Below are 13,022 nucleotides of genomic sequence, written 5' to 3' on the forward strand. Positions count from 1 at the left end.
CTTAAACTGGTATCTCCTTTTCGGTTCATTTGTGTTCAAAATACACTATTTTCCATTACTTGACACACAACCATAAATGTTCAGACTGCAACTACAAGGGAGTGGGATTTGGACTTAGTGCGAGCTAACTTTTATCTGCTTTGTATGACAGATAGTATTCAAACTAATTCCAGTTTCCATACAACTGCTTATTTCCATTTTAATTCTCATTCAAATTTTAGTTAGCTAAGATTCAATTTTAACGACAATTTTTTTTACATTTGATTTCAGTAAAATCCCAAAGGAGAACAATAATTTCGCCACCCATGTCAAGTTATTACAAACAGTTCTTGATTCGTTTTCAGAAATCAAATTCCAATAAAATAAATGAAATAAAAACAAAACTGAGGCTTAATTTCTATTTCGTTCAAAACAACCACGAAGTCTTGGCAACCATTCAAAACTTGAAGATAAGATATGCACGCACAATAGTTACGACAGTTAGAATCCTACTTTCTCCAACATCTTTGACAATGGTGGAAGGGCAATTACGTCGATAGCCCTTCCATTTCCAAGCTGCATCTGTAGGCTTAATACCTACAAGTCAAACTGTGCCTCAAGCTCAAAAACTGTAGGCTCGCATTCTGTAAATCCCATTAAAAATCTTCAGATGAATATGAACAGAGGAAGGATAAGGGGTGAAATAAAGTCCGCAGCCTCCATTCATTTTGAGGAATATATTAGGACTAGGCTTATGGCATGGACATTGCTGAACGACATTTCGACTCTTATTGCTGAAATAGTTCGAGTGTAACATAACTAAGTAATTCACACTGCTTAACTGCACATAAAGAGGAGGGATGAGGGCATGCAGTACAAACAAGATTTGTAAAAAAAAAACAAAAAAAAACTTGAAAACGAAGACAAAGCATGCAAGTACACTAGTCACGACAGTCAGAACAGTACCTGCTTCATCATCTTCAACAATGGTGGTAGGGCAATTACGTCGATGATCCTTCCTTACCCTAGCTGTATCTGAACTAGGGGCAACGTAATTGTTTACGTCGACAGGCATGCCTGATGAAAGGGCCAGTCTTTGCATCTTATGAACCATGGTTATTGCATGCATTAGTTGCTAAATTGCAAAGAATTTACTATTTCATGGTTAAATGTAGCTGCAGGTAAGTATGAATTTTGCATGCAAAAGTTAGTAACTCAATTAAATGCCAAATTCTCGTACTATCAGCCAAAGCTGCACAAAGGGGGCTAAAAGATGGAATAAAAACGTATTTTTTGCGTTTGTTGCCCCTTTTCTGACCTGCTACCCATATCTGTGCATACTTCTACCTTCAATAAGTGAGATATTTACAGTATATTAGAACATTCAATACGTCTTCAGAGGTTGTATCCAAACTTTTGATTTTTTGTCATATTAGGATTCACAGAGACAAAGCTGCATGTAGGAATTTATTTTGAGACACACCTCCTGATCTTAGAACTCTGTGTTCATTAAATTTGCTATATTCGCTCAGTAATGTGCTCTTTCAGAACTCTGTACTCAGTAAATTTCGTAATTTTCCGAATCTAATTATCTTAGTGTTACATCAAAGTAAAGTTGGCGGTTGTACAAATATAGCATCGTTACCGTCATCCAGATACCATTTTACGAACATCTGGAGCTGGACACTAATACGATTACAATGGACATAAAGTTATACTACAATCCCTTTAAATCAGTTCCTCAAATTTAAAACACAAATCAGCAGCATTTGTACAACAAGCATGTTTTCTGCTGCTTAGACAGATGCTAAGACTTACACAAACACTCTCTTTTCATTCCTCCCTGCTATAAGCTTCTTCTTTATCCACCTCTCAAGAAATGCTGGCAAATCCCCTAGTGTAAAATTTCCCCTGGAAATTTCCCCTCCCCAAGGAAAAATTTCCCCGTGAAAACTCACCCCAAGAACTAAATCACTCCTCACTCCCCCCCCCAAAGAAAAACGTTTGTAACTTCACAATAACGGGATATGGGAGGTCATGCCAACCCTAAAGGCACAGTTGTTGGATCTGTCAACTATACTGAACAATATGAATATCTCAGAATTTTGATAGGATGACTTGGTGGAAAAATGAGCGTGGAAGGGGGGCTAATTACCCTCCATTCTTTTTGACCACTTAAAAAGGGCACTATAACTTCTAATTTCCGTTTGTACACATCCTCTCCCGACCTTCTAGGACCATTAGTTCGATACGATCACCCCTGGGGAAAAAATACAAAAAAAAACAACAAATAAACACGCATCCGTGATCTTTCTTCTGGCAAAAAAAATCCACAAAATTCCATATTTTTTATAGAAGAGCTTGAAACTTCTACAGCTGGGTTATCTGATACGCTGAATCTAATGGTATGATTTTCATTGATTTTTAGACTGTTAAGGGGCGTTTATCCCCTTTTCAAAAATCAGGTAAATTTTATTATGCTCGTAGCTATTGATGGGCAGCACCAAAACTTGATGAGCCTTATATATTTGGAATCAGCATAATAAGTCGATTCTTTTAATGTATCTACTGATATTAAAATTCCGTTTTTTAGAGTTTTATTTACTATTGAGCTGAATTGCTCCTTATTTACCGAGTAGTTCGTTACAACGAACGGTTTGATTTTACGCTCGAAAAACCTTATAAACTCTCAATTCGATATGTTGCGACAGGAAGTCTTTAATAGTAAAAATTAATAACCCACAAGTTACAAAAAAGGATAGGAAATATTAAACATTTTTTTTTTAATCCAATTCGACTAAAGCTACGAGACAATTGTTACATTATGTCACTGATTGTGCGAATATATGTTAATGACTATTCCAATTGCACATCTGTAGCAACAAATTTCAAGCTCGAGTGTTTCGATCGTCACACCTATTTTGATACCCAATGGTCCATCCATGGTAAGTATTTACAACGCTAGTGCTTCAACACATATACTATTCTAGAAACTTCTATCAAAGCGTGAAAATCGGTTCGCTTTGTGTTTCTCTGATTTGCCAAGTACCTTGTAAAACTACCAACATGGACGCGAAATAGCATCCAAATTCGGCTCTCTAGTCTAGCTGACCCGAATTTAACAGTTGAAAAATTCTTGGTTATAATAGAGTCTGATAATCTAAGTTTTCTGTTCGCTTCTTTTTTTTTCAGAAGATACTGTATTTTTATCGCTGCTACTTATTATGCTCAATTTCTTTTTGTTCCGTTTTCTTTTCTCCTTTTTTTGTATTCTGACCTTTTACACTTGTTGCTTTCGACAGGTACGACATGGATATTGGGAATATGATTTTTCAACAGCTTAGTCGTTCCTGAAAAACTTAATTATAACTGTTATAAGAATTGTCTGTTTTCTATAGGAAGCAAATTATTTAACATGATAATAATTATTAGATTAACAGATGCTGTTAGAAAAATTTTAAGAGAAGAACACCGTGGGTTTAGGAAGGGGAGAAGTTGCATCGACCAAATTTTCACTGTTAGATTAATATTTTAGTAGTGTCTGAAACATCAGACCCCACTTGACCTCAAAAGATTCCAAGTAACAACAATACCAATCAAAATACTATAAGGCTTGGCAATTATCTTTATATGCTAAAAAATAGTCAAAACTCTTTTATACCAATTGCTTGAATTTACGACACTTTTATGATCATTGACAGTTATTACTGCGAACCCGAAATTTAAGCCAATTTTAATGCAATAGATCAATTAGTCAGTCAAATATGCTTATTTCACCGAGGTCCCCGCAATTAAATAATACAGTTTTAATCCTTAAAATCAATTTGAAGCCTTTATATCCTTGGAAATCTCTCATTTCCTTGTTCATTGTTTCTCTGAAAACGGGGCAAACTTAAGTCCTTGATAAAGGAATAATAGCAATCATTTAACAGATGTTGTGAGATCTCTTCGAAAATGAAGTTATCAAAAATTTACATTCGAATTATTTTGAAGTATATCGATCCGAATTATAGATATAATATATGACCCCTTCTCAGCCAGTAAGATATTGCATTCTTAACAATTCGGATAGAAACAGTTGCTACTAACTAATAAAGATTGTGTTTGGCAATAAAACTACTAAGAAAAAAAAATAATAATAAAAAAAAAGACGTCAGGGTTCTTACAAGTGTACTTTCCGTGGTATCAAAAATTCTACACTACTTGGCCCCAGGCACCATAAGCATTAAACTCCCCAATTCTCTTTCTTCTCTCGGATATAATATATGACCCCTTCTCAGCCAGTAAGATATTGCATTCTTAACAATTCGGATAGAAGCAGTTGCAACTAACTAATAAAGACTGGGTTTGGCAATAAAACTACTAAGAAAAAAATCTCTTAAAGGACAACTACATATTTATAGCTAATCAAGAGCTACGACTTTAGTTCCTAGGCACCTTAGGGCTATATCGAAATGCTCGCCAAAGTCGTGTTCACTCTTATCAATGTTTTATTATAATTGTGCCTCAGAAACGCTTCCAATAAGTCTTCATATATAAAAAACTTCATTATAATAAAACTTCAAATAATAAAACTTCATTTTATGTAAATAAACAGCCTTTAAGCCACCCTGAGGTTTGTTTGTATTTATTTCGTTAATTTTATTCATTAATACTACAAACATATATCTAAACAAAATTAGAAAAAAACACACGATAAAGCATAGTTTATGGGGCGTGACAACCAAAGCCTGAGCATAAAACAACAAAACCAAAAAATAATACCTTACTTACTGTACTAAGGCCCAAACAGGCTTATTTATCAGGGTGTACACGACACTTTATGCTTATTGAAGAGAAAATACTGACCCACATATATCTAAATTAATATAATAGATTTGATGTCTCCTGACTGCACAAAAAATTACACTCGCCCTCAAAAAGAAATTGCTAGATTTCGATACAAATAATATCAGTGCATTTACCATGTTGAAGATCTCTGTATTCAACTTTTCAATGCCCTCTCTCAACTTATGCTTTTATATGCCCCGACCACTTTTGGTTTGCTGTGGTAATTTTCTTTTCAGGAGTGACCATGTCTGGCCACTGGTTATAAAGAGTTGGACGGGGGAGGGGCTATTCTAATAGAAATATTTTGCTCTAGTATCCCTTTTAAGTAATGAAAATATCAAGGCGCATCAAAGAGTCGTTTTCTATGACAGTCAGGCAAAAACGACGTTTTAGGGACCAAACAAGACCGAAATAAAAAGCATAAATGCTAGAAAATGGCACAAAATACTTTGGAGTAAAACCCATACAAACGGCACATACAATAGGGAATAGCAGCCCCGCACCTCCTGCTCACTTTCATTCCTTTGACAGTCAAATCACGTACAATAACATAAGCTTCATCGGTAGAAGATGGTTTTAGTAGGAGGTCCAAATTAAATGGTGTGAGTATATTGAGCTGTATGTACAGGTTTATTCTGTATTTCATTTCTTTGTAGCTGACAAGTCGGCTGCCATTGGCAAGGTTTACGATCCTCATCGTAAACAGATGAGGAACCCCCCAATGTACAGAATGTGACTTTTCCTGGAGGGTGAGTGACTTTCCTAAAACACTGTATTGAAAAAGAAAAAGAAGAGAAATACAGAAAAAGGAAAAAAAAACCTCTAGTGGTGAGAGGGATAGCTAAGGGAGCGGAAGCCCTATTCCAACAATTGGCAATTTAAGTTTGTTTTAAATTTTAATGACTCTTGAATAGGATAAAAAAACTCTTTTTCTTTTATTTAATTTAGCCAGAGTGCAAGATCTCTTTCTTAAACCTTTTAAAGTTTTTTCTACAATTAGGGCTATACGTCTACAATTTGCAGGCATATTCTCAGTTCTAGAAAACCACTTTTAATTTTCGGAATAAAACTGTATCATTTAAGGACTCGAGGGGTCTTTCATTCCCAGAGACAGAGTTTCTCTATAATAGGATTAAATCTAAGACAACGAGAAAGGAACAATGGTAATTATTAAACATATCCAAAAGCTTTTCTGACGTAAAGATTTCAAAACGTTACGGGTTCACTTTGTAATAGAGATTGCGAACTTGCGTAGCCTCAGTTTCAACCAACATGCCAAATATCTACCCTTTTCTAAGAAGTTGGCAGAGGAGAGGATAGAGGAGGGAGGTTCAACGCCTCACAGGCCAGCAATCAAAAACATACAAATTCCTTGCATGGTTCCGCTTTTAACAAGGTTGCCTATCTTTTTTTGTTCAGATGTATCAGCAAAGAACAGACCATTTGCATAATCTGAGACCATACTTGCCCCTGAGGCAGTGTGAACTTGTCTTCTTGGAGGCACATTTTTCAGACGTTTCATGCACTCTGAGTTAAATGGCTATATCAAAGTTTTACCCCATGCCATAAGGGCTAAAGAGTTTCCTAGGGTCAAAAAGGACGATCGAGGGGGGAAGTATAATCAAACGAGTCTTGAAGTTTTTTATGCAAGACAGAGCAATAAAAGAATTAGCGGGAGAAATGCTAGAGAGGGCTGGAACCATACATATTGAAAATCGTTGTTTGTTTCCGATCTAAAGAAATGCTAAATGACTACCTTTCCGTTTAAAATTTCATGGTGAGGAGGATAGTTGGAGGGGCCATAGACACATTTTGTACCCCTAATTATAAGTAATGAAAACTTGTATGATTCCGGTCTAAACAAATGTAGTGTGTTTACCTTTCCGTAATAGAGTTTACTGTAGAAGAAAGGAGAGTTGAAGGGGTTACGGACCTGATTTGTTCCAGCATTCCTTTACACATAGATTCCAGTTTTAAAAAGGTGCAACGCACCCACCTCTTCTACTAAGTAGTACGAGTGAAGAATAGTCATGTAACAAACTTAGGGGTCCTCATCTATAATGCTACGTTGGCAAGTCCCTCATATTTTGGATCTTTTGACCGTCATGAAGGGTAGGGCTATATCGTTGTTTGTAAAAAGCCAGGGGGAAGGCTACAGAGGTGCCTGGCAGAAAATGAGGTTGAAGGAGGGGCACAGGGGAAATCAAATGAGTCATCCCTTAAGTTTCTCTGTATATGGTGCGGTAAAAGAAAAAACAAAGGATGGACGTCGATCTTCATTAAGTCAACGTTAACGTGTAGATTCTGAAAGAATTCAATGACTCAAATGTGATATTTTTTCCGGGATATGGACCACATTTAAAACTTTGAGACGGGAATAATTACAATTATTTACGATATACATACACTTTTCCAATACACGAGAATTTGTTGGGAAAAGGGAACATTTGCGAACTGCGCCATTTTTATGTTCATATGGGTTTTACACCACGCAATTTTTTTCAATACATATCTCTTCATCGGTTATTGCTGCTGTTGAGAAAACATCTAAATAACAAGATCCACGGCTTTTATTGAGAAAAAAATTTAAGCAATAATTTCTATGGCTGTTGCTTCTGTAGAGCAAATTTCCTAGTTGTCGGAAAGTTTATTTATTTCAATCAACAGATTGTAGACAAGTACAGGAGGCAATTGAACTACTGCGACATACATATTTGGCTCCTTTGTGAAAATCCTGCAATCCTAGGGACAAGCTCATCTTAAATTGCAAAAGGTGGTTGAATGAACATAGCCAAGGTAATTTAGCCATTCCATTTAGTAATTTAGCCATTCCTTTGGTTAGGCAATCAAAGAAAAAGTTAGTTAAAATAGAAAGGATAAACTACTTACCCTCCATCTAGATTTGGCAAAATTTTTCTTCAGTTGTTCAGAAACAGATCCATGGATATTCCTGTCACTAGCAGCATTCCCACATATCCTTAAAAAATGCTTGATTGTCAAAATATTGAACTTCCTTTTATAGAAAGCTTTTTATTACAAAATCAAAACAGGGAAAACACGGCGCAGGGAATAGATGCTTCACAGAACAGCTGAATGATAGAAAAAGTTAAATGTGCTATGATATTTGGAAATAATTTGATACAAAAAAAAAAAAGTTCAGCTTAGTGACATCCATGTCAAGTATTTTCAAAATCTGGGGGGGGGGGGATTTTTTAGTTTCTTCAACGAAAACATAGAAAAAAGTATTTTTTGATGAAAATACCAAACAAATTATTGTTCATAATCTGGGGGGGGGATTCTGGAGTGAGAAAGAACTACATCTCTTCCCAAAAAGAAACGAAAAAACTCTCCCCTACCCATTTATTTTTTTATAGCCCCTACATTTTAAAAATACCCTTTTTGGAATTTTTCGTTGATTTTTCATTTTATCTTTTTTCATTAAAAAGAATTTAAAAAACATCTAGACGAGCTTCTTATCACTAGATACATTTTTGTATACAGGATATCTGGGCCTCAATTTTCCGGTGTGCCGAACCGAAGCTTTCTTTTCATAAGGGTCAGGTAAATGATCCGTAATTTTGTTACAAATATTGGTTCATAGTAGGAGATGCGTCTTGGTTATTATTCAAATTTTACTTGGAAAATACTAAAGTTTATTGCAAATCCTAACTTTCCAAATTTATCTTTCCTATTAAACGTTAAATCACAACAATTCGTTTTTGGCTAAAAGTAAGAGTTATTAATTCAAATTTTATAAAAGATAAAGAAACTGACGGAAGATTCTTCTCTATAAATTCGCTCGAATTTTGGAAGATTCCCTGACAGAACTATACAGCCGACAAAACATGTCAAGTCAGATCCCCTTCCCCAGGAACAAGAGAATCGAGTATTTTCTAGAGGTCTCAGGGAATCACCTACAAAAGTCAAAGGTATTCTTGGTCAACAACCTGCCTGAGACTCTAGGCAGGCGTACCTTGCTAAAACATAACAAACAAGTATTGGTCCAATAAGAGAGGCACACTTACTCCAGCCATTTACCCGTGCCATTGAAACCAAACACTTGGAAAACTATAGGCTCTATGATTATCTTAGCTCTGTGACTATCTACCTTAGTTCTACTACTGCCCTAGGAATGACACATGGACGGATAATAGATAGATATATCTATCTATTAACAAATAAACTAACAATATTTTTATACAATCCTAATAAGGGGTTTAATGCCAGAATTGCCTCTCACTCAATTGGACTATCTCTCTTGGCTTTTTCTATAATTAGCCATGACTTGAAGCCCACAACTATTCGATTTTAATTCAAAATCAACGAACTCGATGATTTTTGTCATAGTCAATTGGACAGGTTAAAAAACGCTGGTTAAAAAAGGCGTGTGATTTTTACCTTCAGTTAAATTACGTTCCCTCCACAGATATTACAATTTGTTTTTGGAATTTCTTCTCTACTCCCCAATAACATTTAAGGCTGAAACTTGGTACTATAATAAGTGTTTATTGCAGTGTTTTTGTATTCATACTCGTCCTCGTGTTTCGGATAACCCTGTTTTCCAAAGAGGAAATAGAGGAGCAGGCGTTTATATGAAAGTATAAGAGGAAACATTGGAAACAACGAGGGATGCTAAAGGTCCAATTCTATTAAAGTAATTTGCTCACGTAACAGTGAGCAAAGCAATGGAGACACGCCCGTAATTTTGTTTTTCAGGTGGGTCCTGAGGGAATACAGGGTCTTACAGGGAATAAAGGTCTTACAGGGAATCACTTTCAGATAATTTGGATAGCACCTCTAATACAATGACATAACACAAAAATAACAAACATAACATGACATAACATGTCATAACGCTTGCTATGTCATAACTTGACATAACAGAACATAAAAACGGCGGATCGTGTTCCCACCTTCGTGCCTCTTATTATATAAATAAATAAGTAATATTCTTATCTAAGAAAATAAGTAATATTCTTGCTAATAGAGAAGCATAAAAAAAACAACAATAAACTACAAAATTATTTATCACAACATGGCAAATACTATAATAAAATACAACTTTAGATATTATTCTAGGCCCACGGCAAATAGATTTTGAGTAGGTATGTTTCTTTGAAAAAAGACTTACAATAATAAGCAAGAAGCTGTTCGAAGCTAAATAAGCTGAAAACTGTCCGTAGTTAATGCTTGTCATTTTTTTAAATAAGTTGAATCTTTGCAACGAGATAATGCATTTTTTTTTTTTAATAATAGAACATTTTTTTAATAATATGTCTATTATTTTTTATAAATACTTTATTGTTATTATTGTTTATTTTACATTATTTGTTTTATTATATTATTTCATATTTGTCTTAAATTTTAGTGTTATACTGCGAGGGTGATTCTTCTAATTTCCAAATTTTTAGTTCATTTATTCAAGCTTGCTTTATTCAGTCTTTGCCAAAGCATTTGCTTTTTCTCTAAGTTCTAAAATATACTGAGTGCGGTTTCAAGACAATGTTGTGTTCTCATTAATGATGTAGAGGCTGAATCTAGTTAATTTTTTGTTTTATAGTTTCCTGTTCGTTGCTAGGAATCATGATATTTAAAAATTAGCCGCTATCACTGTTTTGACAAAAAAGTTATACATGAGCCCCTCCCCCACACAATAAGTTCTCAAGGTAGCAAAAATCTGCTATGCCGTAATTTTAGCATAAAAAAGCCCCTGTATTGTTTGACTGTTGACATATCTAGTGCTTTTGATAATGTAATTCATTCTAATGCTTTGTTTTCTCTAGCAGCCTCAGGTGTTAACCTTTCTATTGTTTCCGTGCTTAAGTATTGTTAGGCTAATTCTTCAGTTAGGGTGAAGTGGAATGGTACTGTAGGGGAGTATATTCCTGTTAAAAAAGAGGTTAGGCAAGGTGCCGTGTTATCCCCGAGCATTTTTAAATGTGTTTTAGCTTCGTGTCTCCAACGTCTTCAACCGTCAATCTTTTATAATGATAATTTAGGCATTAGTCACGTTGCATAAGCTGATGATGGTCTGCTTCTTAGCCGGACAAAAAATAGTCTAATTACCAACTTCTACCGGCTTTCAGCCGCACTACCCACAGTAGGCTTTTCAGTTAATGCCTCCAAATGTGAGTTTTTGTGTTTTGGGAGTCCTCCACCAGCATCACCTCTTTGCTTGGGTTCTTCAACTATACCATGTTCAGCAAGTATTAAATGGTTGGTGTCTCTCTTTTTCCACTTCACTTTCGTCTACTTGCTCCGCTATTACGTCCAGCGTGCTGAAAAGTATGCGGGTTGGATACGCGAAAATTTCACCAAATCGTGGTCGGTATAACCGAAATGGACTATGCCGTCTTTATTCTAGTTTTTGTGCCCCTGCTGTTTTTTATCTTTCTGGTTTTGCTTTCCTCCTTCACAAGAAGGATACAAAGAAAATATGCTCAGGATATTTTAAGTATTGCAAGTATTTGCTGGGTCTGCCTCGGTAGTATCGGAATCATACAGTCGTCTCTAAATTTGACATCGTTGATGCGCCCTCGCGACTGAAACATTTATCTAAAGATATATGTCTTAAAACTCGGCAAATGATCGGTGTTTTTGACCCTCTTTGGCCATTTTTTGAATGGAGGTAATTTATTTATGTTGTATGTTGTTATGCTGCTATGTTATTTATGTTGTTTGGTTTTTTGTCTTGTTTTTTCTTTTTTTGTGTGTTTACTCCACAGTTTAATGTACTTTGTGGGTTATAAATAAATTATTATTATTATAGGCTATTCTTATGGGCTATGCTACGCAGGCTTTTTCACATGTAGGCTGTTCTTGGTCTTCCAAGCCCTATGGTAAGAACTCTTGTCTGAGAGTTCTTCCAAACAAGGAAGGCCTGAAACCTAAACAGTGTTTCCAGCTTATATTATTACTGTTGTTGTTTTTTTTTTATTTCAAGCAGCTAATCACAAAAACAAAAATAATGATAATGCAAATGACCCATTGTACAACTACTGTTTGGCAAAATATTCATTTGTTTTGCAATGGGTATAACTAAATTCACGGCTTTATGCTATTTACTACAACATTATGCTCTAGACCACATTAGACTTTAAATCTAATTTGTTGATATGAAGTACTTTATTTAAGGTAAGTTCCAGAATACGTACTATCATATCAGTTTAGAAAAAGGAAGACAATCCACAAAATTAGCATATAAGAAATTATCCGCTAAGAATAGAGCCAACCAACCAGAAACTATCACAAACAAGTTTAATGTTGTCAACCCCAATCCCTTAGAAAAGAAGAGTTGAAGAAGGTTTTAAGTTGAAGGTATTGTATAGCTAGCTCCTTTTTCTATCCATTTGAAAAGAATAAGGTTTATAAGGAGAAACTATTGATGAAAATAAGGGTTTTAGTGTAACATTAAAACTAGAGTAGTTGTCATAGATGTTATGTGTCAATCTTCCAGAAAAACTTACCAAGGGTGCCCTAGTGCCTGCTTACATGTATACCTCTTCTCAACATCAACACACATCAATTTTCGTATAAAGTCTTTAGCAGATTGAGATATATCATCCCAATAAGGGGAATCAAACTCAAATTCACCTAGAAAATAGAATACATCAGATGCCATTGATAGATACAATTGAGCCAGTCAGGAGTAGGTTTCCGCCCCCAGCCATAAATTTCAACATCTCGATGATTTCCTATGCATTTTAATTCAATTAGTTTGTTCTTAATTTACCAGAATAATCCCAAAATGTTGGAAAAGTCGAAGGACTGTCGGACTAAAAGCAAGAGACTTTTTCGAAGTAAAAAATCCCATCTTTTTACTAACAGCATTCTCCCCCCCCCCCCCCCTATTTAGAATTTAATGCATCCATTAGCTGAACATACTTATCTTGTGCAAAATCTGCATGGTTAAAATATCATTTCAAAAAAAATATTTGAAACAAAATCATTTAAACATGTGAATTAATTTCTGTAGTAGTTTTCTAAATCTACGAGTTAATAAAACAATTAAAGTTAAGCAAATTGTAATTATAGCTATCAAATCCCTACCCCCCCCTCCCTGGATGCGGCCTTGCCATGAAGGTTTACCACATTTCAAAATGACTGTCCCTTTTTTGTTTTCTGTATACAATTCCGCAATCTTTCCCATTTTTTAAAATATCCAATTTTTATTTACAAAAGACGTCACTTATCCTACACTTTCCAGAGTTAGC

The 13,022-nt window shown here is 35.2% G+C and overlaps 1 protein-coding gene across 1 annotated transcript in view; it reads right to left on the reverse strand.

The window, feature by feature from the left end:
- Positions 1 to 586: 586 nt before the first annotated feature.
- The window catches only part of LOC136031016 (calcium/calmodulin-dependent protein kinase type 1-like), a 97,071-nt gene continuing 84,635 nt past the window's right edge, over positions 587 to 13,022 (reverse strand). Inside the window, exons 8-10 of the mRNA XM_065710188.1 lie at positions 12,276 to 12,402; positions 7,699 to 7,786; positions 587 to 1,114 (exon numbers count right to left, since the gene is read on the reverse strand). Coding sequence (XP_065566260.1) covers positions 602 to 1,114; positions 7,699 to 7,786; positions 12,276 to 12,402 — 728 coding nt within the window. The 3' untranslated portion in view covers positions 587 to 601. The remainder of the gene's footprint in view (positions 1,115 to 7,698; positions 7,787 to 12,275; positions 12,403 to 13,022) is intronic.

This window comes from Artemia franciscana, chromosome 9, assembly GCF_032884065.1.
Source record: "Artemia franciscana chromosome 9, ASM3288406v1, whole genome shotgun sequence".
Lineage (NCBI taxonomy): Eukaryota > Metazoa > Arthropoda > Branchiopoda > Anostraca > Artemiidae > Artemia > Artemia franciscana.